Source organism: Phalacrocorax aristotelis, chromosome 3, assembly GCF_949628215.1.
Source record: "Phalacrocorax aristotelis chromosome 3, bGulAri2.1, whole genome shotgun sequence".
Lineage (NCBI taxonomy): Eukaryota > Metazoa > Chordata > Aves > Suliformes > Phalacrocoracidae > Phalacrocorax > Phalacrocorax aristotelis.
In genome coordinates, this window is record NC_134278.1 from 119,512,458 (window position 1) to 119,536,586 (window position 24,129).

Consider the following 24,129-nt stretch of genomic DNA (forward strand, 5'->3'; position numbering starts at 1 on the left):
TCCTCACTTGCAGCACGCATTCCCTGTGGTGCTGTTTATCCCTTCTGGGAGGTGGGTCGGGATTATCATTTTGCTGTACTGTGTACCATTGGCTTATGATGCAATACTATTCCTGGTCCAAAACTAATTTGGTATTTGAGATCAGTAGTGCTGTCATCGCCGTACCTCGGGCGCCGTCTCTCAAAATGATTAATAATGACCCTCTCCACCTTTTCTCCTCGGAGACCCGATCCCTGGGCAAGAGGCGTGGGGCGGGTGCTTTCCCTGCTCTTTCACCTGCCCTTTCTCCTTCAGGCTAGTTACACCAGCTCTCGAGAATTGTGACTATCTTTGGGAAGTTCAAGCCAGCATGCTCCCGTTGCTGTGTCTCCTGAATGTGCTTCAGGTCTTGTTCAGGGTTAAACCAGAGATCCGTCCCGAGGCTGGGTGGTCGTGGGCGGCACCGCGTGTGGCAGAACGCGGGCAGGGACTTAGAGAACCTCTCACCTCCAGTGGTCTGGAACTTCACTCCCCGACGACTACAGGGTCCGCAGGAAGTGCTGGAATGCTTGGAGAAAAAATGCCGTGGTTATTCCAAAGAGGCACAACTTATCGCACGCAACTGTGCTGGGCATTGGCTAGTAGAGACAGATTGAATGAAGGAATACAGGTAAATCTAAGTCTAACCACATCCATCATGTTTCTTTTTTTGTTGGGTTTTTTTTTTTTTTTTTTAAAATCTCTTCATTTGAAGTAAAAATGGACCAGTTGTTGCATTCCTACCTAAGATGAAACTCCCATAGGTTCTTCTTTGTCTCAGGTGAGTTAACTGCATACTCCAGCACCTTTGAAGAGGTGCAATTTTAAAGCAAGTGCAACTGAATGAAAGGTGGTAGAATACAAGCAGACAATGTGCATATGTGAAAACGTTGGCTGTAAATGCTGACAGTCTTAAAACAGCTTACCTGGGTTTCTTCAAATACTAACTGTCTTGATTCCTTAAAGACATTTTGAACAAATTTAAGGACAGATTCTTCAATTGTTACTTGTACAAACATCATCAAAGGGTTTTTACAAGGGTTTTTTTGTATTGATGTTAGCGTAAGCCGGAGTTACTAGGAGCCAAGTGCCTTCAGTATTAATTTTTGCAAAAACTACCTGTGTCTTCCTCCCTCCCTCCCTCCCTCCCTCCCTCCCTCCCTCCCTTCCTCCCTGTTAAAAAGAATTCATTTATAGCCAGATTGCTAAGACACTAGCATTCTCCTTTTATGTTTAAGGACTTAATGTAATGCCCCGTGTTAAACCTTATCTGATTTTTGACAGTGTTTAAAACCATTTTAGAAAATCTCCTGCAAAACCTAATGTCAGTCGATACTTTTCCTATGCTTACAGATTGCCTCCGTGAGCCCAGCAGACGTCTGTCTTGAAGAAACTTGGTCAACCTTACGACATGCTGAAAGAAAGGTGCAGCGTCATAATTTTTCCCTCTCCGGTCTTGGTGCAAATTGCAGTCAGGTGCTGGGCAAAATGACAAAAGATACCAGTTCAAAGCGAGTGACAGCTCAGCACGCAGAAAGTGTGACTCTGTCAATCAGCAAGGGCAGCATATTAAGAGCTTATTCTGTATTCGTATTAAGAAGCGGCATATATTTCTCCAGCTAAGGTGTACGGCAGAGGTAACTATTTTTCCTGAGAATTCTGAGTCTCTCTCATATGGGTGATTTAATTCAGCTGCTTTCCTTCCCTTTCTCCCCTGGTAATGCAGCACCTCTAAGCCGAAGATGTACGTTGGGGTCCCACAGACCAAACAGGGTTGAAACGTAGAACGTACAGATGATCCCTGGAGCTTCTGCCAATAGAAAGAAGTGCGGCGTGAGTCAGAATTAGCTGTTCGGAAGCCGTCTGGATATGGCCCTGGGCAGCCCGCTCTAGGTGGCCCTGCCTGAGCAGGGGGGTTGGAGCAGAGGACCTCCAGGGATTCTGGAAGGCCTTTCTCTCCTTTGTGATTCTGTGATTCTGGAATTTGTGCGGGGAGGGGCGAGCGGTGTTGGGGTGTGCTGGGAATGCTGTCTTAACTACTGTCTCCCTCTATTAGGAAGGCTGCGCGTGCGTTCTGTACTGCGACACTCAGCGCCTCTGCCTGCCTGCCCAGGTATGCCAAGCAATGTAAAAAAGGGCATAACTTCAGAAACGATGTTAGGAACTTTTGCTAGCTTAGCCACGTTGGACAGGGACTGCAACTCTTGCATGCAAGAGTAGTCGTGTTCGAGAATAACCACAGGAGGTAGCCGGGTAAACTGGCTCCAGTGTCAAATTCTGATGTGTGTTGGCTTTGTTTGTTTTCCATTTCAAGGGAAATCAAACCTATGGACTGCATCAGATATGGATTGGGGCTGTTGAGATAGAGAGCTGAAATTCTTTCCTCTTCTCACCTTCTGCTGTCAATTCGTGCTTCTCAGAGGGCTTGCGGAGCATCCGCACGAACGCTGCAGGACAATCTGGAGGCTGCACTTGAGTGCAATAAGCCTGAATGACTGTAGAATTCTGATACAGATGGTCTCCGGTATGCTAGTGGCTTTTTAGACAAAAGCGTAGGTTTTGGACTGGATGTAGGGTCTTTGCCTAAACCATTGTGGGGAGGTTTTCTGCTGAAGTGGGAAAGAAATGGCCGAGAGGGACTCCCTACCTCACCTGCTGACTCGCTCACTAAATCCTCTTTCTGCAGGAGTGAAATATGGCAAAGTGCAAGTGTGGCAGGTACACTCTGCTCCCCCCTGCCCCCTTTGGAGACGGGGGCTATGGTCCGGTGATCGCTGGCTTTTGGCGCCTCATGTTGGCACCGTTTGTGCTCTGCCTGCCCCAGGCACGGGCACCTGCACCCCCGGGGGCGTGGGGGGCATGGGGGGGCCAGAGGCAGGACCTCTCGGGCACAGCCAGTGAGGCACCAGGGCTCAGAGAAGCTTCTGGATCATGCTGGTTGTGGCTGCTGTGTTCGAAGCATCTCCCCTGGGGTTGGGACGCGCCTGAGGAAACGTCCTGGGACTGAGTGCCCTTGCCTGGTTTTGGGTGAGTGATTCCTTCTGGATATATCCTGAGTGAGCCCTCGGCACCCATCTGCCCTCCAGGCAAGCGATTGTACGTTCTGGGTACCCGGGAGAGGCAGAGAGCTCCTTCTGTGAGAGTGTGTGCATGTGTGCGTGCACTTTGAGCCATCATTCTTGCGTGTAAACATGTAGTAGTAACCACCCCCTGAAATCTCTTTAGCTTCCCCACCTGGCTGGCTGAAAGAATGACGCCGGCTTTCTCAGTGAGGTAGTGAGTCTCTACGTGCGAGAGAGAGTTAAAAGTTGACTGAGTGTGTCTTGGGTGCTGCCCTTGCTAAAAGTAAAGGGGGTTTAGCTCTCCTTGCAAACTGAGCGTGTAGTTTCACACGCGTACGAGCTAGCATAACAGCCTGCTGCCACAGAAGGGAGACGGACAAACTGCCTCTCCTTCTCCCCAGTGCATCGTCCAGCCTCCTTCCTTGTGCCAACTTTTACGCTTGCTACTTCTCTCTGCAAGCCAGTTTAGCTCTCTGACCTGGTGGGAAAGTATCTGCTTTTCTGGGTTAGTTTTGTGCCTGCTTAGGGAGTGAAGGTGGCTCGTAAAGCGCTCCAAACCGTGTTCAGGTGAGTGCAAGGGAAGCCGCAGGAATACAGGGGTAGAACGAAGGAGCAGATGGAGAGACGGGAGTGGGCAGCAAGGCCTCTCTTTTGGTGGCCGTGAAGTCAACATGTTTTGTGACATGATATCGTCAGCTGCGACTGACCGTAATTTTAGCTGCTTCTTCAGTGAGGCCGTAACATTGATGGCCTTAGAAACTGACTTTCATGTACTTCCATGTCAGTCAAAAGTGACATCCCAGGATGTGGACTTGGCCGTATGTGAGTCTGGTTGGACATGTAATTTCTCATTTTTGGGATTAAAAAGCTCCAGAAAATTTTCAAAATCTCTCGTCAGTCTCTGACTCGTGGCATGTTCCTTTCTTTGGAAATAGTTCAAGATGTTTGGAAGTCCTGAGTAGCTAGGGTGAAGAAGAATGGTAATTTTGGCAACTTGTTCCCAGACCACTTTGGTATAGGCTACAGCTGGGAGGTTGGATTCTGGTCTACTCCTGAACATGGAATAAGCCTGTGGTGTTTTACACTCATCTGGTTTCTAACAGAGAGAAATATGAATGTGGTTGCAGTCACTGTTTTGAAGGAGAGCAGAAATGCAGTTAGTGTTGGATATACCCGTTAAAGGAGAGGCCTCGTGCCTTTAACCTATCTCTATCTATCTTCCCACTGTTCTGGTTTCCCAGTAATCCTTGGTTTAACTTAGCAGAATGATGCAAGTACAACAAACTAATAAGCAGATCAGTATCTATATTGTTCGTAATTTATTATGGCTTTTATCTTCCTAGTTCCATATTGCCAAGGCAGATGCCTAGAAAATAAAATGTCTGAAATGCCCCTTGGCTTACTACAGGATACCAGGGCATGCCTGATGCGCCGGCATTTTCCCATGCTTTTATACGCAGTTAATAACTGCATTGTGATTAAATTTAAGGTCACATGAACGGTCCAGGTGTCAGAGGGTTACTTATTTGATGGTTCTTATTGGTGGTATTGGTCTGGTAAGCACATTTGATGTGTGCTGTGGACAGGACTACAACTGCGTCAAGGTGTGAGCTTTCCACCAGAGAAGAAGAATTTCTGATTTGGTGGGGAGTTTGGAGCGGTGAGTGGTTTGTTTTCAAACTCAAACCTCCCCAGTCTAGGGTACCTTAAAATTTGCCTTCCAGTTTGTCCACGCAAAGTTCTGTGCTCTTGGCCTGTCCGCGCAGGCAGTGGCAAAGGCGGGGTGACTCGGGACGACCCAGGGAGAGTATGCAGTTGAGGAGTTTTCCTGAATGCTCTTACCTGCCCTACTGGAAGATACTTGTTCACTCGTTTTCTTAAAACTGTCTTGCTACTGGAGTAATATATTCTGTCAGCGATCACGAAGTACTTGCATCAAAATGCTGACATGTGCCTCGTGCGGGACCCTGACTCCACGTCCTGTGTTTCACGCGCTCGTCGTTTTCATGCTGGCAGAAGATACTGGACCGTATTCTCAAATAGTTGCAGTGTGTGTGACTTGAAGTATAGTAGATTCCAGTGCCCGGCGTTTTGAGCACAGTCCTTCTGCACAGAAGTACAATTTGTATAAATTGCATGTATTTCTAAGCTTGTCCCTTTAATAACTTTGTGTTGCTCCCAGAGTCTAGTCGTCAGAGCTAGCTGTAACCTCCTGTGCGGTAAGGAAAATAGGTTATTGCTGCACTCTGGAAGAAGCAATCATAAACCTTTGCAGGAGTACGTGTACGGTACAGGTAACACAACCTGCTTTGCGTGCGTGTTTAAGTGGCTGGCTGTACTGCTTTGTAGCACGGGGTAAGGGTTCTGCGTGACGCCTGAGTTGGTCAGCGCGTGTAACAGCCAGGCATAGTGAACTACGTTTAAAAACTTCCTTTTGAGATTTCATGAAGAAAGCAGTGCGATTTGAACAAGGTAATTGACTAAATCTGCCTTGCCTTCCAGAGGCTTTTTCACTAACCATTTCAGAACTTGCAAAACAGAGTTACTGGAAGTAGTTTGTATTTCCATGTGCATGGAATATCTCTATTTAGGCGCCCGCTTCTGGAGCACCTCCAGAAGCGCGGGAGCTGTCTGCAAGGGCCAGAAATTTTTGCAAGCTACTGCAGAGATGTGACAAGGACAGGCAATAGGAAGGAGAGGACTGGAGTAAGGAATACGAGGGAGGCTTTAAGTGTAGAAAGCCATCAATGTTTAAAGTGCTCTCTTAGGGTGACATCGTAAGTGTATGGAGAACTACCGTCTAATTGATGAGCTATGAAGGTCTGTATTGCTTGTGATGTGAAAATATCAACAGTACCTTTTGTGGAAGAGTTTGAGAATGAAGGTAGTCAAGAACATCGTATTCCTTCGTGTTCAAACTAAACATGCAAGAAGTGAACTAGGCATAAATGGGGCGTGAAATCTACTAGGAGACAAAGGACAAGGAGGAATAAAGGATAAAATCAAGGGAAAGGGCAGGCGGAAATGTATGCCTGTTACTGAGAAGCTTTTTAAAATACGATTTTTCTCAGATCGCCTCTTGCTCACCTATGTGAGTAGGCGTGAACTCAGAGTATTGGGGGCGGGGTGGTTCCTGCCCTTTATCCTGTCAACACCGCCGTGCCACTTTTTGTTGGTGATCTCATCGGCATGAGAAAAGCAAAGGAGTCTCCTTCTGCTCTGCTCTGAGATCCAAAACTGTCCTGAGTGCCGTTTCTTTAAGGAAAAGAGCTACAGGAGATGGAGAGGAGATTATTCGCTGCCTCCTGATGAAACTTCTGTCAATCTGAAAAATGCTGATGGCTGACTTGCGCCTATTTTTGCATTATTTTCTTTATTTACAGTGAAGAATGCAAGACCTAACGGCTCAGGTAACGAGCAGCCTGCTGCGGTTTCCAGAGGTCACTATTCAGGCGCTTGGGGAAGATGAGAGAACTCTCGATTCTGTGCTGCGTGGGAAGATTTCTGGAGGTGAGCATTTTCCTTTACCCTTGGTTTTGGTATCGAGGTGTTGTTGCCTGGAGGTTACCTGAAGTATCGTAGGGTCATAGTATCAGCTGTGTGTGGTTGGTGCTGTTCAGGTGCATCAGGTTTCAAGAGAGCAGGAAGGATGTTTTAACTATGAAAAATGCTCATATTGAAACATCAGTGTAGTTAAACTTTGAAACTAGAGCAGCCTGTGCCAGTCGTGTGCTATGAAAATAATTCCCCTGAGCATGCTGAGCCAGTGAGCCCTCCTCAATTCCTAATTCAATAAGAGGCAGTTTCCCAAAAAGTAGTAGTGTTGTTTTGGGCCGTATTTATTTGCACCATCGTAACATCACAGGCAGAAATGGTTCTTCTACAATGTGAGAGAGGTAAACCCCGCTGCTTTTTCTTTTCTAGATGGAACAAAAGCAGAAGGGAGAGGAGAGATAGCAGCGTTAAGCGCTGCAGCCAGATTTCCAAAGCGTTTCATAGGATGCAGATGAGTATCCAGAGAGAGTTGCTGAAAGTGGCTAAGCAGATTAGGTAGCTGACTCTCTAGGTGATCTGAACGTAGAGCTGGGTGCCTGTCTGGGTGTCCAGGCTTCGGTTGGGACCATGTAGGGTCTCTCTACCTGACTGCAAGTGCAGCAATGGAGTTACTACTTCCTTTGGGTTGGCAGTAGTTCAGTGAAACAAAACGTGTTAAATTCTGTCTGTAATCAGCATGTGTGAAAGTTCAATTTGACTCCTGCAGTGCCCGTTTGAAGAAGATTCCTTGTGGAAGTCCAAATCCCTGCCCAAAGCAGGCATGCGTCAAGCAAAATTAATAACCTAGGAATGAATTGGCTTAGATTTGTTATTTCTGAAGTGTGCTTGGAGGCTTGGATTCCCGTATGTATTGAGATGATTTCTAGCAAACCCAAGCCGAATATGGTATAAAGAGTACAGATCAATGTACTGCAATCTTTATCCCTAACAATGAGAATTCTTCAGTGCAGGAACGACAAGTACAAATGCAAAACAATAAGGTGGTTAATGTTAAGATGTATCGCTTGAAGATTTCAGTGGGTGACTTCCAGTAGTTGACGAGAATTAGGTAAATCTGTTAGGTACTTTTATTGCAGTAAGAGAAGGGGCAGCGACTGTGCTTTTCCCGTTGTTTTCAGTGTTTAGCTGGGCATTTACTTTAGTCCGCTTTGTTTCCTCTTCCAGGGAGAAATGGCCTGGCATGGTTGGCGTGTGGTCCTCAGCTTGAGGTAGTGAACTCTGTGACAGGAGAGCGTCTCTCTGCGTACCGTTTCAGCGGAGTAAATGAACAGCCTCCCACCGTTCGTGTGGTAAAGGAGTTCTCCTGGCAGAAGAGAACTGGACTGCTGGTGGGCTTGGAGGAAGCAGAGGGAAGTGTTCTCTGCCTGTACGACCTTGGAATATCAAGAGTGGTTAAAGCGGTTGTTCTTCCAGGGCGGGTAGGTGTTTGTTTAACGGGAGAAACGAAGCCTTTCTGTCGTTCGGCGCTGCATAATGCTGTTTCAGGAAGAGCTTTGGAGCGTCTCTTTGTTAGGAGGTATTTTTGCTATATTGCATCAGCATACTGCTGTCGCTTCAGAGTGCGCAGTCGAGAGCGCCTTGGTGAAAAATCGTGGGCTTAACGGTACCATTATCTTTTGAGTTTACCAACAGTAAAACAAGTTTTCTGGTTTTATGGTAAAGCACAGAGTTACCTAATTCTCCGGTTCCACAAAAAGGCCTTGAAAGCTATCTTTTTTTTTTGGCCCGAGTGAAAAAGACCCCTATCCCCCCCCAACCCCTCCCTTTCAGGTGTCTGCAGCACACATGTCCTAAAAGGTTAATTTATGTCAGAAATACGGTCTCTAAAATACCTCAGGCTTCCATGGTTGTGCTGTAAGTGACTGACACGTTCTCCTGGGTCTCAGACTAGGTAGCAGGTGACTTCAGAGCAGAACACATTTTTCTGTTGACTTAGGATAGGGAAAAAGAGCCTTTAGTGAGTTACCTGATCGATGGTTAGGAGGTCGCCTTTCAGCCTGAAATCCTTGAAACTCTGCCTATTGACTATTGTGTTAGTGTAGTTGGGATACACTGGTGTAAGGTTACTACTTTTTCCTGTCTTCTGTAGCCCATAAACTCAGCTGATGTCACGCCCCCCCCCGGCTCATTATCTGCATGTAGACAAGAATCAGCGTAAGTTAATGGAACATCAAGATTCCCCCTATTTTTATCACCTTAGAATCTGCAACAAATAAATACTTCCTTATTACTCAGCCTTCCATGAGGTGATTTGGTTTGACTTGCTAGCATACAGGTGGAGTTTTGCTTGTTTGCAATGCTACAGCGTGATTACTGGTATTAAACATTTGTATGGTGGCGATTTCTGGAGAGATGAGCTGGGCTGGTGCTCTGCTGTGTTGGTTTGATGATCCTCTTGGTGAACGTTAGAGTTTTAGGTGGAAAGGCAAGCTGCGTGCTGACACGAGCGTACAATCCGTAAGTAAATTATGTTTGTGAAAAATGGCAAGAAATCTAAGTAATCTGGGAAGAGGAGAAGGAAAGGTGAAGAGGGATCATGTCACATCTTGAATCCGTGCCTACCGAAGGGGTTTGAAATAGAATGTAGTTATAACTCTCAGTTGTCTTAGGGAGTTTTTCTAGACCAGAAAAAAAGTGGTTCAGGAGAAAATAGGAAGGAGCCTTGGGGGGAAAGGTGGGCTGTTGTGGGCTAAAGGCTATGAACTTTGGAAGAAAACCAAAGCTTGTCTGAATTTTTGCTCTTATGCCCTGATGAATGCCCTTGAGTACAGGCACGCTTGGCCTGTTGCTTTCATTTGGCTCCCTATCTTTTTGCTGTTAGATTAGTTAGATCAGCATCGACAGGAGACAGGTATTGCTCGTTGGACTGTTAACTTCCAAGTTGTCAGTGGCAGTAAGGGTAAGCAAGGCCAAGCAGATAAACCTGGCACTTGGCCACTGTCTGTACGTTTTGAAGGTATCCTGTATCTCATCCTTCCAAATAGACGCATCACGTAACACGGGTTTTGAATCTGCCTGAATGTTTCTCTGATTTTCATGCTGATTATTTTTAAGAGTAAAATGCAGGTGTAGCCTTAACATCACTTTCTGCAGTTCTTGTCGTTAGTGCGTTAAGGCTTTAATGAGCACCTTGATTTCTGGAGTCTTTTCCGTGTGGGTATATCTTCTGTGGGGAGCTAACGCTGTGGACAGGTTAACACCAACTTAGAGTGATTCTGGTGCAAGGTGTCAAGCCCTTGGTGGATCAATAGGGGGCATTTATAGTGACTGTATGACTGCCTGTCAGTGTAAGAGTAGATGTGTAGTCATTCAGAGAGTAAAGGAATGAGATTAAACAAACCCAACTCACAAGCTTAGAAGGAAAGTTTTGGGGTGGGGCGGGGGGTGTTTGTTGTTCGGTTGACTTTTTTTGTGGGAGCATCTCTAACTGTCCTCTGGATATACATGTGAAATGCATCAGGAAACTGAAAAAGTTAGTGGAGTATTATTTGAATTGGCTTCTCGTAAAAGCAAATCTGAATTGAAAGCATTAATTCTATTAAATTGGTTGATAATGGTTGTATGCTTCAGAACTATGGGACGGTATTTTCCCCAATTTCCCTGGTTTGTATGGGGCAGAAGGGTAGCATTCAGATTCAGTGAGCTGAGACAAGGTGTCTTTGTTCATGCCCAGAATGAGTTGGCAGTAGTCTAGGAGAATACGCAAAGCCAGTGCATAGCGCAGTGGAAAAATATGCAGTTTCAGGAGATTCTACGTGGAAGATTGAAGTGTTAGAACGGGGTAAATTCTGGCTAATTCTGCAGCAAGATACGGGCAGTATTTCTGTTTTCCTCATAACCGTCGTCAAGACTTGGAGCAGCAAGAATTCAAACAATGAGAGCGCTTTTGGTAGTCCTTTGAGTAGCAGAGAAGATGGGAAATGTAATTTGATTTATAGGAGATCTGAAACAAAATGAAGTTGTCTGGATTCCTCTGGGCACTTCTAAGATTAGGATTCTTGTAGCCAAGATGAAAGGTAAATTCTGGAGTAGACTGCCAGGCAGGGTAGTCATCGCAAGTGCTTGATGTGGGAGAGGAGAAAACCTGGGGGCTTAGGGGTTTAGCTATTTTCCCCCACCTCTGGGGGGAAAAACCAATATATATATATATAAAAAATGGATACCTTGTGATGCTCACTTCTCTGTTTTATTTTCATGTAAAGCTTTGTGGTTGATGTAAAGCTTCCTGTTTGTGTTGTGTTTTGCAAGAAGGCTAAAGGATAGCCTGTGTTCTTTTGTTGACTAGCTTTAGTGCAGGAGGCTTTGTGGGCTTGTATCTCTGCTATAGCAGCCAGTGTTGTCCTGGGAGGTGCTGCAGGTGCTGAAAGGTCTGTTTTACTAAAGACCTTGTAATAAAGCTGCATGCAGACTGCTTTGCATGTTAAAGGGTAGCGTGCGCTTCTGCTCATTTGGAGTTAGCGTTTCACCGAACAAGCTGCTGTTCTTTTTGCCGCTGTTCTCGGTTGGCTTTTAAAATTTGTGTTCACATTTGTGAAAGTCCTGGTGTGCATTTACAACTCTTTTGCTTTACCTGGTTGCTCTTCTTATTCTACCCGAGGGCCGGCGTAAGTTTTGCTAAGCTGGTGTCTCCCAACAACGCTTTCTAAAAATATTTCCTTCCCTTGGAAATGGGGTGTCTGCTGTGCAACTCGACCGCTGCCTCGTCTGACTTAGGGCCATGATTTACCCTGATCCCTGCTTGGCAAAGAAGGCGTAGACTGTATCCCGGTGCTGATGGGCTGCGAGCAGTGGGAGACGAGATTTAGCCTTTCTTACTTAAGTCCCTTAAATACGCTAGAGTTTTGTGCATGTACCTGATTTTCTGTGTTTTCTTAGAGTTAATGGTTTCTAAGTAGGAAATGGAAGTTGGTAAGCTGCAATAATAGAGTGCACCACTGAAGCTGAAGTTAACTCAGTTAAATAACTGTAAGAAATCTAGTAAACGGTAGGCAGGAACGGATTTTTGTACAGGGCTTTTTTTTTCTTTTTTTTTTTTTGTTGTGATAGAATTGGAAGCAATGCTTTGTTTTGAAGTCTTACGATCCTGTATTGACTTTCTTGTTTCTGATGGGCTAATTCTGGCTTCCCTTTTGAGTGATTTCTGTTTAGCTTGTCAAAGAGCTGAAATACTAACTTGTAGTTTTCCTGTAGGTAACAGCTATAGAGCCCATAACGAATCACGGCGGAGCCAGTGTGAGCACTCAGCACCTCCATCAGACTCTGCGAAGGCTCTTTGGAGTGGCAGCAGTGGCTACGGATGTCGGTCATCTGCTTGTGGTTGACCTTTGTTTGGATGATCTGTCTTGCAGTCAGAATGAAGTAGAAGCCTCAGGTAAGCTTGCAGTTTGTCAACTTGAATGTAAAAGTAAGAAAACTCGTGTCTTTAGGCAAACAGTATGCCTCCCACTTTGAAGATAGTGGCGTGCAGACATTTATGACTACTGATTACAGGTGGTAGTTTGACATCGTATAGTCCTGAACGGATTAAAAATGGGAGTGGCTTAATACTCCTTCTAGTGTTAAAAATTCCTCCCCTTCCCCCAGGATCCCCATGTCACTACGATTCTTGCCAGTGAAGTGTAAGAATTTTACCATCCGAGTCAGTGCAGCCGCCTGATCGGAAGTTGTGTGGGACGTGCCCTGTTTCTTGGGAATGTTCTTCTGCTTCTGTTAATTGACTTGGGGCAAATTTTAGGCTTGTTCTTGAAACCGAACCTGACTTATCAAAAACCATGCATTTGGTTGAATGACAGCTCCTAATTTGTGATCCATTTGCATGCGCTGTTTTGTCTATTACAACAGTGGCTTCGGTAGTTTCCTCATGAGGCCGAAACTCCTGATCTGCAGAGTCCGGGAATAATTTGTCCATGAAGGTTACACTTTTACCTGGTTTTGAAATACGGGCGAGAATACCTGTCCAGTCGGAGAGTTCTGATGTTCTTTGAATATCTACAAAAGGGAAGCAGCAAGCAGTGTGTTGCATTAACGGGTATCTTGCCTGGGCCAGTAGAATTAGGTAGTACACGATGTCACGTCAGTGCTTAAAATGCAACCTAAGTGGCATAACACATTAATTTATTGCGTGGTTTTGTGTGCGTAGATCTAGAAGTTGTCACTAGAATTCCGGCTGAAGTTCCGCAGAGAAGAGAAACTGTGACCAGAGAAGGGAGACATCTCTGTTTTCAACTCCAAAACCCTTCAGGAACAGCCATATCAACCCTGTGCTACATCAGCAGAAGCAATCAGCTTGTTGCGGGTTTTTCAGATGGCTACCTGTCACTCTGGAATATGAAAACTTTGAAGAGGGAGTAAGTAGGTCTTTGCACTTGGTGATGCCTGGAGGTGCAGGGGTCTCAATGCTTTGCTTAAGGAGGAAGTGCGTTAATTGAAAAGGAGCTTTCTCAGGGATGGAAATGCTGAGCGTAATCTTGGAATGCTTAGGAATCCTCCTCTGGAATAACGATTCAGTCATACGTGGGTTAGGTGGCCTGCTGTCTCCCCAGTGGACTAGGATTGTTTTCCTTAATGTGCCTGTTGGTTGAGGAATTGTGGAAAGCATGCTGCTTTGGGTTATGTTAAGCAGCTAGGAAGTGATAGAAGCGGTTTCCCTAAGGCAGTTTGTTCTGTCAGTAGTATTCAGTGAAAGCGGGAAGTGTGTGTATTTTGATGAAACAGATTTTAAAATTGTTTTTCAGAACCAGTTCCTGCAAGTAGGGCATACATTGAAAGGCTCAAGTATGTTAATAATGTGATTTTGATGATGATATTCTTTAAAGTGTCCAGGCTGAGCCTACTGAGACGTGAAAGATCAATCGCTGATCTGTGCCTGAAAACACATTCTTCCCTACGTGTCAGCCTTGACCGAACGAGGGGATTAACGCATTGCAAGGCAGCGATGCGTGTGAATGACAGTCTGCTTGGAACACTTGGAGATGAGAATAAGGGTCATGTTAGTTTATAAGCAAGAGAAAAGTTAGATTATTTTAAATCTTCCAAAGAGCAACCTCGCTTGAAATATTTGACCAGATTCCAATAGGCATTCACTGAAGCCAATCTGCAGTGAGTCCTGGGAAACTATTGGGTGCCTAAATAGACGGTGGAGGAATAGTTAGGTGGCAAGAATAGATTGCAAAGGTACAAATAAGGTTCTGAAGTCTGGAAGAAAAATGCTTTAGGTAGCCCAAGTAAAGAAATGAGAGACGACTTCTGTTTGGCGCTGCTTTAAACTTGTTCAGAAGATGTGCTGCATTTTCAGTTCGATGTGGAAGCAGGCTACAACAGTAGGAAGAGTCTTTTGCCTGGCAGCTGAAGTAATCTTTGCTGTTCCTCGTCCTCCTCAGGCAGAGGAGGAGATAAACCCAGGTCATCGCACTCACTGGAGAGTAATTTCCTCGCCTCTTGCCTGCTGCATAAAAAGTAGTTGCTTCTTGACTCACTTGTTTGAGGTGGGAGTATGACCTTCTGTACTTTTAGGATAAGCACGGAAGGTGCTCTTTTCTCAGAGGATGCTTCTACCCTTGTACAAACAGTCGGGGCCAGTAGGCTCACCTTCTTTCTTTTTCTTTTTCTTTTTTTTACTGTCTTTCTTACTTTTTTTTGTTTAAACCTGTAGGCACCACTCTCAGCTTGAAGGAGGAAGGATTCCTGTCTATGCGGTTACTTTTCAAGAGCCTGAGAACGATCCTCACAATTGTTGCTACTTGTGGGCTGTTCAGTCTACTCAAGAAAGGTGAAGAAAAACTTGCTTTAAGCCACGGAATTATTTTTTAATGTATATTTTCACATACAGTGGACACACGTATATTTGCTTTATTTGGCCGTGCAGGAGTGTCTCTCAGGTACAGAAGCTGTTGAGCTTCCAGTGCAGTTTTGACAGGATTTAACAGACATGAAGAGGCACCTACCAGTTCCTACCTGCTGAAAGGAGGCAAAACAACAGTGGCTCTTTGGGCTTGCATTCTGAAATGATTTCCTTTGTTTCTTGACGACTGCTTCATGATTTGCTTGATATCACACGACGGTCTTAAAAGACCCACAGAAGTAGTTGAGGCTGCAGATGAGGAACAGTAAACGTGGTGGTACAACAGTCTGCTGCCCCTAAAGCAGGAGGTGACAGTATGGCCGGTTACCTTGTGCCAGCTTTAGCCTTCATGAGCCCGTCCAGCTCACCTGGCAGCTCAGCTGTTCCTGGAGTGGCAATCGTACAACGTATGAAAGCTTTCAAATTGTAGGGTTAGCCTTTGCCCCAGAAGCTGTTGGTGTCCAGATGTCCTCCTTTGTGTTTTAGCGGCTAAATGCGGCTCATCAGCATGTTTTGGGAGGTGGTGTTTTTCTTTTGAGCAAGAGCGTGCTATTAAGAAAACTTCCATTTAGACCTAATGAAACGATAATGAGGACTATAGAGCAGCCTTGTAACCAAATTTCATGATTTATACCTTTTTCAGTGAAGGTGATGTTGTGAGTTTACACCTGTTGCAGTTAGCATTCGGTGACAGAAAACGCTTGGCATCAGGACAAGTCATGTATGAGGTAAGAGGCGCACGTATGTGAGAGGATGAAAAGAGTAATTTTCTCTCAAGTGAGTATCAGTTAAGTTGGCAGGGGTAATATTTACCGTGAAAATTCAGAGACGACTAAAAATGACCTTTTGCTGAGTCGTCTTGGGCATGGCCTTTGCCCGTGCTTTTTGAAAACAAGTCCTACCGTTTTATACTGCAGTGTCACCTGTTCCAACTACACTCACCTGCCAGGAGCTCGTGCAAATTCAATTCCTGAAGAGGACGCTGCTTTTAAAAATAAAACTATTCTTCATTTAAACGCCAAATTAATGGCACGTAGGAAGAGAAGATGGGGCTTTGAATAGCTTTGTTTAACCAAACTGTAGACTTGAATAAGCTTCTGTCGGATTCCCTTTCTTAGAGTACGGTCGCATAGCTTTATTCTTTTCTGATCTCCGGGTTTCTCTTTTTGTTTTCTTTTGAGCTCTGTCAGCAGGACTTCCAATGAAATGTACCTAGAGGGTCTCTTAAGTGTTGGTCCTGCAAGTTAGTCGCTATAAAGATAACTCTCTCTACTTTTTGGCTGGGTTACCTATGAAATCTACTCTTCAAGCCAGTGGAATACGTAAATAGAGTAAACAGTGGTACGATTTGGTTCAAAAGAGTGTGCGTAAATTTTTAGAAGTGGCTCCAAAGATGATGTGTTTAAAGTTGGTTGGAACTATCGTTACATCTCAGATATGTAACAGATCTAAGACGCATCTGTAGAATATATACTTCTGTTCAGCAGTATGCTTGAAGCCCTTGCAAAATCTTTTTGAGGGAAAGTAATCCGAATTCAGAGCAATTCTTTCCTCCTGTTTGGATACTTTTGCATATGCTGAACAGGTATGGAATGAAAGAGGGGTGATTCTTGTACCGTGGTACTCTGTTTTTATAGGGACTGTGGGTTTTGATTTTGTTGAATGAGCTTAAATTTTGACCTTTGCCCTTCCTCATCTGCAAACATCCCTTCCTCATCTGCCCAGCACTCAAGGTGCGGCCTCACCAGTGCCAAGTACAGGGGCATGCTTGCTGGCCACACTATTCCTGATACAAGCCAGGATGCTGTTGGCCTTCTTGGCCACCTGGGCACGCTGCTGGCTCATGTTCAGCCAGCTCTCAACCGACACCCCCAGGTCCTTCTCCACTGGGCAGCTTTCCAGCCACTCTTACCCCAGCCTGTAGCGTTGCATGGGGTTGTTGTGACCCAAGGGCAGGACCCGGCCCTTGGCCTTGTGTAAACATCATCTAATTGGCCTCAGCCCAGCGATCCAGCCTGTGCAGATCCCTCTGCAGAGCCTTCCGACCCTCGAGCAGATCAACACTCCCGCCCAGCTTGCTGTCATCTACAAACTTACTGAGGGTGCACTCAATCCTCCATTGGGATCATTGATAAAGATATTGAAGACGACTGGCCCCAATACTGAGCCCTAGTGAACACCACTTGTGTCTGGTCGCCAGCTGGATTTCAGCCTGTTTGCCACAACTCTCTGGGCTCGGCCATCCAGCCAGTTTTTTACCCATCGAAGAGTACACCCGTCCAAGCCATGAGCCACCAGCTTCTCTAGGTTGATGCTGTGGGAGACAGTGTCAAAGGCTTTGCTAAAGTCCAGGTAGACAACACCCACAGCCTTTCCCTCATCCACTAGGCGGGTCACCCTGTCCTAGAAGGAGATCAGGTTGGTTGGGCAGGACCTGCCTTTCATGAAGCCGTGCTGACTGGGCCTGATCCCCTGGTTGTCCTGCACATGCTTGGTGAGCTCACTCAAGATGAACCGCTTCATAATTTTCCCCACTACGGAGGTCAGGCTGACAGGCCTGTAGTTCCCTGGATCCTCCTCTTGGCCCTTCTTGCAGATGGGCATCAGATTGGCAAGTCTCCAATAGTCTGGGACATCGCCTGTTCACCAGGACTGCTGATCAAATGATGGAGTGTGACTTGGCAAGCTCCTCCGCATCTCCCTCGGTACTCTCGGGTGGATCCCAATCTGACCTCACAGACTTGGGAGTGTCCAGGTGGCTCAGCAGATGGTAATCTGCTTCCTGCTGGATTATGGGGGGTTTATTCTGCGCTCTGTCCCTGCCATCCAGCTCAGGAGGCTGAATACCCAACTCAGGGGGCTTAATACCCAAAGTTATCGGAGTGAGTATCACAGGTTGAAGAGAGAACTGAGCAGCTGTGCCCCCTGGGGAGAAAAGGCAGCTTCTTCAGCTAGCTTCCAGATGAGCCACTCGCCAATGTGGCTTCGTACCACGACTGGATAATACCTACTGCTGGAAAAAAACCAAACCCCAGACAACTCCCAAATGCCCCAAAACCCCCAAAGGCGTATTAGGGCAGGTTCTGTGCTCTACAGTGGACACTTTTAGGCTCAGAATACTTCCCTGGAGTCACAGACTGGTCAGTACTACATGGCTGCCTGCCTACGTGACTTGGCTGAATCAAGTTTCTTGTCCATGGCAGAAAATTTAGGAGTTGTTCCCATTTGCCAGGCCGAGTTTGAGCAAACAAGGAGAAATCGACTGTTGATCCTTGTTCACTGAATAGAGTTCACAGGAGCTTGAAAGACTTGTCTCCTACAGCAGTGCTTTCCTTTCCAGGAATCAGGCTTGAGGCTGTGAAACAGCGCACCTTTGACTTTGTATCGTAGCAAGAATCACAAATAGGACTTCTGGAACATGTGGCACTGTCTTTTTATAAATGAGCACCGAGCTTGTGCTTCCATTGCATTCAAGGCTAGTTCAAGCCTGTGTTCAAGTAATTAATCTACCAGTGCGTTTGAGCTATGCTTTCAAAGGCCTTTTTTTATACCATCTCAGCAGTTGCTAAACCAGTGCATCCCATCGTGGTCATGGAGCACATGTTTACCTGTGTCCTACACAATGCTTGCGGCTGGACAGAGTGTACAGTCTCTCCTTCCATATCCGAGTCTGAGCAGCGCATCTCATTTGAAATGTGTCTTCATATTTTATGGGTCAATAAAGTCATTACTTAAGGAACTGCACTGTATGGCAGACCTTATTTTAGATTTGCTTGGCCCGGTGTGGAAAATTTAAAATAGGCTAGTTTGCTTCAGGGGTTGTCTTTTGTTTGATATTATTCTCCCCTTCCTGAACTCTGCCCCAGCTTTGTGAGAGACTGGCTCTTCATATGTGAATTAAGCGTGAAATTTCTAGCTGTAAAAATTAAAAATTTTGTTTTTCTTTTTGGGTTTTTTTGAGTTTTGTGTTGGTTTTTTTTTTTTCCTGTTTGGGTTTATTCTTTTTTCTTTTTAATTGTAGAGCTGCAGAGGTTGTCCGCAATCCACATGTCCATGTATTGTGTGGTAGACCGTTTGACCGAATGCTGTATTTGGAAAGACAGTATTTCAGTTAATGCTTCCTTAGAAAATGGTGGTGTTAGAGGTTCAGCGCAATTCTGCTGATGCTTCTGTATATCTCAAAGTAGTTTGCTGACTCTGTAGTAATCATGATCCTAAATGCATTGCCCATGTGCATCCCACATCCTCCCTGTTTTCCCCTTTTACTGTTGGCTGGCTGTGCTTGGTGAAGGAGCGGAGGGATATTTCACCCATTGGTCTTTACAGGATTAGAGGAGGAGATGGTAGGCGCTTACGTGGTTTGGGAGAAGATTGTTAATCAGTAAGAAGCTCTCACAGCTACTACAGAGGGAGGTGTTTTGACTCTAGTGGTGTGCCTCTAGGTAATACCTCTCAAGAGAGCTTTAGCTGCTGTAGTGCCGTGACTTCTCTAACTGCATCAGCTCAGTAATCAAGTCACGGAGCAAAGAGCTTTGCATGCATGCGTATGTATTGCATTATTTCAGGTATCTCTATGTAGATAAATAGTTAGGCTGGTAAAGAAACCTCGGTGTTGCAAGGAATTCCGCACAACACGTGTAGGACTGAATCAAGTTAGGGAAACGCTAAGTTTTGAAAATGGGCAAAGCTTTTACAGCCAAACGTACCTGTTATGATTTGACACTTAGTTCTCCTGCATGTCAGATGTAGTTTCTCTTTGCCATCAGAAATAAGCGCATGGGAGAGATACGGTACAATATGCGTATTTATGTTAAATATATACATTCTTTCCTACTTGGGTACGATGTCTGTTTTTATCTCAAAATGTCCTTTTCTCTCTTCTTTTATTTTTTCCCCAGGGCTTGGAATACTGTGACGAAAGGTACAGTTTAGATCTCCCAGGTGGAGTCTTTCCATTGAGAGGGCAGACCAGCAATACCAAATTACTCAGCTGTCAGACTGTAGAAAAATTTCGCAACCACGTTGACAGAGAAGATAGCGTAAATGAAGGTTTGTTCTGATGTCTGTGCTGGGCTGTTCTAAAGTAAATGGTTCTGGAATCTAAGCAATGAATGCTGTTCTGTACCCAGAGTCTGCAAATCTTAAATGTCTGTATAGACTAGCTTGTTGGGCTACCTTGGGTAAGCTTGGGCTTACCTAAAAAGAAAAACTGGGTGTTTAAGTGATGTGGGACTTCTTTAAAGGAAAAAATATGCTTGCTGACATGCTGTAGTGATGTGTGGTGAGGTCATGTGGACAGTGCTTGTCGGTCGTTCTATTCCTCCAGCTGTCTCCTTTGAACAGTGAGATCATCCCCTCCATTGCTAGGAATGTTACCTGAATTTCCTTTTTTCCCCTGTTCAAACCTATGTGTGCATCTGCATCTAGTTGGTGGCCGGTCACAAGCGGTGTTCCCCGGGGCTCAGCACTGGGGCCAGTTCTCTTTAATGTCTTTATCAGTGATGTGGACAAGGGGACCGAGTGCACCCTCAGTAGGTTTGTAGACGACAGCAAGCTGGGCGGGAGTGTTGGTCTGCTCGAGGGTCGGAAGGCTCTGCAGAGGGATCTGCACAGGCTGGATCACTGGGCTGAGGCCAATTGGGTGAGTTTCAACAAGGCCAAGCGCCAGGTCCTGCCCTTGGGTCACAACAACCCCATGCAACGCTACAGGCTGGGGTAAGAGTGGCTGGAAAGCTGCCCAGTGGAGAAGGGCCTGGGGGTGTCGGTTGAGAGCTGGCTGAACATGAGCCAGCAGCGTGCCCAGGTGGCCAAGAAGGCCAACAGCATCCTGGCTGGTAGTGTGGCCAGCAGAACTGGATTGTTCCCCTGTACTTGGCACTGGTGAGGCCGCACCTTGAGTACTGTGTTCTGTTATGGGCCCCTCAGTACGAGAGGGACGTTCAAGTGCTGGAGCGTGTCCAGAGAAGGGCAACAAAGCTGGTGAAGAATCTGGAGCATGAGGCTTATGAGGAGTGGCTGAGGGAGCAGTGTGTTAGAATCTAATAAAAACACCTTTGGATTTTCCCCACCTGCAAAATTAAAAAAAAAAAACAACATAAAACAAACAAACAAACAAAACAGGAAAAAAAAAAACCCAAACAAAAAACCCCCCACTAACTGCAACCAAAACCCAAACTAAACAACAAAAAAGCCCCTTTCTGTCTCCATTTTACGAAGTATGAAGCATGGAGAAATAGCTGTAATTTTTCTGCTGGTTTCTAATTAGCTTTTATTCAGAATCTGTTCAAGTTAAGTTCTAGGCACACATGAGCTTCTGTTGGAGGTGGATTGAGTTTAGCAATGAAGCTGGCTTCTGAAATATGAAAAGAGTTGATACCTTCAAAGGCAGTTTCGCAACTGAGATGGCACAGAAGTTCTCAACGAAATATAGTCAAATGTGTGAGGCTCTCTAAGCAGTAATGGTGAACTTGACAGAGAAGAGAGGCACATTTTGCCAAACGAACTGTTTTCTTGTTCCGTGCTCAGTGAGGGCAGATGATGTACCACATACTTTGCTTATGTCTAGAGAACGCATTCTCCCCAGAGAAGACAGAGCATCCCACTTCTTGAGAGAACCGGAGTATAGCCTTGCCGATGTTTCATGTTAGAATCTTTATTCCAATTACCTGTTTGTTGGCTTTGGGGGTTTTGTATTTCTGTTGTCTGCTGATTGTGTCCGTTCATTCTGAATATGCTGGAAAGGAGCTATTCTTAATGCTTGTAATTGAGTCAAATGTGGAAATGAATACTGCCAGCTGAGTGATACACGTGTATATGAGAGTTATTTGTGTGCTTTCTAAAAGTAGCAATGTATGGTCCTAGCGTTATTTTTGGGGTTTTTTTTTGCTAAACTATTCATCCAGCTAAATGTCTTGATCCACTCTTACTGTATGGAACCCTTGATTAGCTAATAATTGTGTACTTGATTTGGCTTAGGACTGATAGCATTTGAACAAGAGAAAGGGTCAGTATGACTGAAACCTATCACAGAGATGTTTGCTCTGTGGCGTAAATTTTTTTATTATTCTTAGTAATCTTAGCATTCTTACTACGTGTTGTGTTTCATGAGTGCTATGGCAGAACGAAGCAAACCTAGAAAGTGGTGTTTTGAAAGCAGGAGGTTTACGGTATTTTCTAACAATAAGAAACAATGTCTTGTCTTTTGCAGTAATATCTCCTGACACCAGTGTATCAATCTTTGGATGGCAAGTGAATACATATGGTCAGGGAAAACCATCTACTTATTTGGGTGTATTTGACATTAATCGCTGGTATCATGCTCAAATGCCAGATTCACTAAGGTAGATTTTGATTAAGTTGTTTTCAATATCCCTACAAATAATTCATCTGGAAGTTGGCGTTTAGCTTATGCACTTGTTTTCTTTCAGGCCAGAAGAATTCCTTCATGATTGCCCCTATTTTGCATTGTGGTCACTGGATACTGTAGTAAGCATGACTTCTCCAAACCTCATTTTGGATATTGTGGTACATGAGCGGAGCCTAAGTCGAGGAGTTCCTCCTTCTTATCCACCACCTGAGCAGTTTTTTAATCCAAGCACCTATAATTTCGGTAGGTGTTTTGCTGCATTGATTAGCGAAAAGCTTAAAGTGAGGTCAAATGCCATTATTGGTTCTCTTGTTTGTTATTTGTCCCGTGAAAACCAAGCCAAAGCAAGAAACCCCAACACCCCCCCAGCCCAACTCTGATTACGTTGTTCTGACAAATTATTAACTATTGTGAAACAGATCGGAGGGTCTGCTGAGTGCTGGGGTTTGGTGCTTTTGTAACGGAGCCTGTGAAGCGGTGGTGGCTATAAAATGAAACGCCTTTGAACTGAAGCTCAAAGCACAGCACCTTGATAGCACCGGAGATAAAATTTCTACACTGAGTAAATATGTTTTTTAAAAAAGGTTGTAAGCGATCTGATGAAGAAAACGGGTACTCAGTTCTATCGTTCCAGACGTTGCTATTAAAACAACGTAAACTGGCGATACCATAACTGAGAGAGTATGGAACGCTGTCAAACCTTTGTTGTCTCTGCAGATGGTACGTGCTTGCTGAACTCTGGAGTTGTTCACGTGACTTGCACCGGCTTCCAGAAGGAGGTGATCTTTTACTGTATCTTTACTGAGAAAGTCAAGAGGTGTACCTTTTCTAAGTTTTCTATTGCACTGCTTTCAGAGTCAGAGACCATTTTACGTTCCTCCTGCCCATCCACACGCGTAACTGTGACTGTATCCTGCCAGTTTTATGCAAATGGCAATGCTTCAGGTCCACTCTTGGGATTGTAAAACTACCACTGTCTCCTGTTGAAGCAGCATCAGGGATTGAATGTCTAGCAAGGAACAGAGCGTTGCTGGAGGAGCAAGATCAAAAGTATTGTGCGAGTTGGGGAAAGCGGTTACTTCTTTATTACCCATGAGCCCAACTGCCTGCGTAGTCTTGAGTTAGGGTTTTGATCCCTGATTAACTTGCAACAGGAGGACAGAATGGAGGAGAGGAAAAATTGTGGAAGAGTTTCTAGGAAGAAATGAATTGTTTTTCTCCCAAACTCAGCCAAATTCTACCTTGAGAGCCACAGCACAGATTGTATCAGATAATTTTGAATTAAGTTTCAGCTCACTAAATATTTCCAACATAAATCAGGTTCTGCACGAACAAGCATAGCAAGGGTCTTCCGAGGTGCGATTTAAAGTCGTGTGTTAGTTTTACCTTCAACGGAATGTATTTTGTGTCAGCGTTCAGGGAAGAAGAGAGGCCTGTGGATTGGCAGAGGAGCTAGAAAATATGTAATTAAGCATTGCAAGGGCTGATGTTTTGGTTTTGCGGGATTTTTTTTTTGTTTTTATAAGCTGGAACCGTTAGTTTGGCTGCCGTCTTTAAGGCTCTACATAGTAATGCTTACTCAGATTGCTAACCTAGAGCGTGTTACTGATGCAGGCTTTGTGACAGTTGAAGGCAACGTTCCTATTATTTCTCCTGGTGGTCATCCAGAACCTTAGGGACTGATTAATAACGTTGTCTTAATCTGAAGTTTTTGATTGATGTTTCAGACCTTGAATTTTTTAAAGAAGTCCGGTCCTTCGATAAGGGAAGCCATCCATGATAGCTACAATAGGTGCCTTGTAGCTGGCTTGCTGTCTCCGAGACTAGTTGATGTCCAGCCATCCAGTTTGAGTCAGGTGAGTGCGTATCAGGGAGTCAAGGGGGAAATACATCCCTCTTGTCTGACGGGGCTGTAGAAGCTACAAGATGTGAAAAAAGTCTGCTTTTCATATTATTTGCAGGCTGCGTTGAAATGCAGGTGTTAACTTTAGTTAGCAGAAGCGATAGTATTCTTCGATCCAAACTCCTGCGTTTGGTAGGGAACAGCCCTAATAGATCAGTCTTTCAGGATCCATCTATTAATTCTGTGCCACAGGTACGGACAAGGAAGCGCGCAGTCGCTGCTGGTCATGTCCAACAGAAAGCATTCTTCCCTCAGAACAAGCTTCATCCCTGTCAGTTTCTCCGAGCGCTAGGTTCAGTGCAGGAGCTGACGAAGGGGGTGTCTCGCTCGGATGCGAGCTATTGCAAACATCCACTTGCTGCACTGTACGTGATCATTTGCTTCC

The 24,129-nt window shown here is 45.1% G+C and overlaps 1 protein-coding gene across 1 annotated transcript in view; it reads left to right on the top strand.

The window, feature by feature from the left end:
• Positions 1-2,109: 2,109 nt before the first annotated feature.
• Positions 2,110-24,129, top strand: part of LOC142055410 (protein ELYS-like) — a 45,735-nt gene continuing 23,715 nt past the window's right edge. The window contains exons 1-12 of the mRNA XM_075089345.1: positions 2,110-2,131; positions 6,464-6,590; positions 7,800-8,053; positions 11,826-12,006; positions 12,775-12,982; positions 14,287-14,403; positions 15,119-15,203; positions 19,374-19,524; positions 21,683-21,815; positions 21,903-22,084; positions 22,559-22,620; positions 23,569-23,697. Coding sequence (XP_074945446.1) covers positions 6,470-6,590; positions 7,800-8,053; positions 11,826-12,006; positions 12,775-12,982; positions 14,287-14,403; positions 15,119-15,203; positions 19,374-19,524; positions 21,683-21,815; positions 21,903-22,084; positions 22,559-22,620; positions 23,569-23,697 — 1,623 coding nt within the window. The 5' untranslated portion in view covers positions 2,110-2,131; positions 6,464-6,469. The remainder of the gene's footprint in view (positions 2,132-6,463; positions 6,591-7,799; positions 8,054-11,825; positions 12,007-12,774; positions 12,983-14,286; positions 14,404-15,118; positions 15,204-19,373; positions 19,525-21,682; positions 21,816-21,902; positions 22,085-22,558; positions 22,621-23,568; positions 23,698-24,129) is intronic.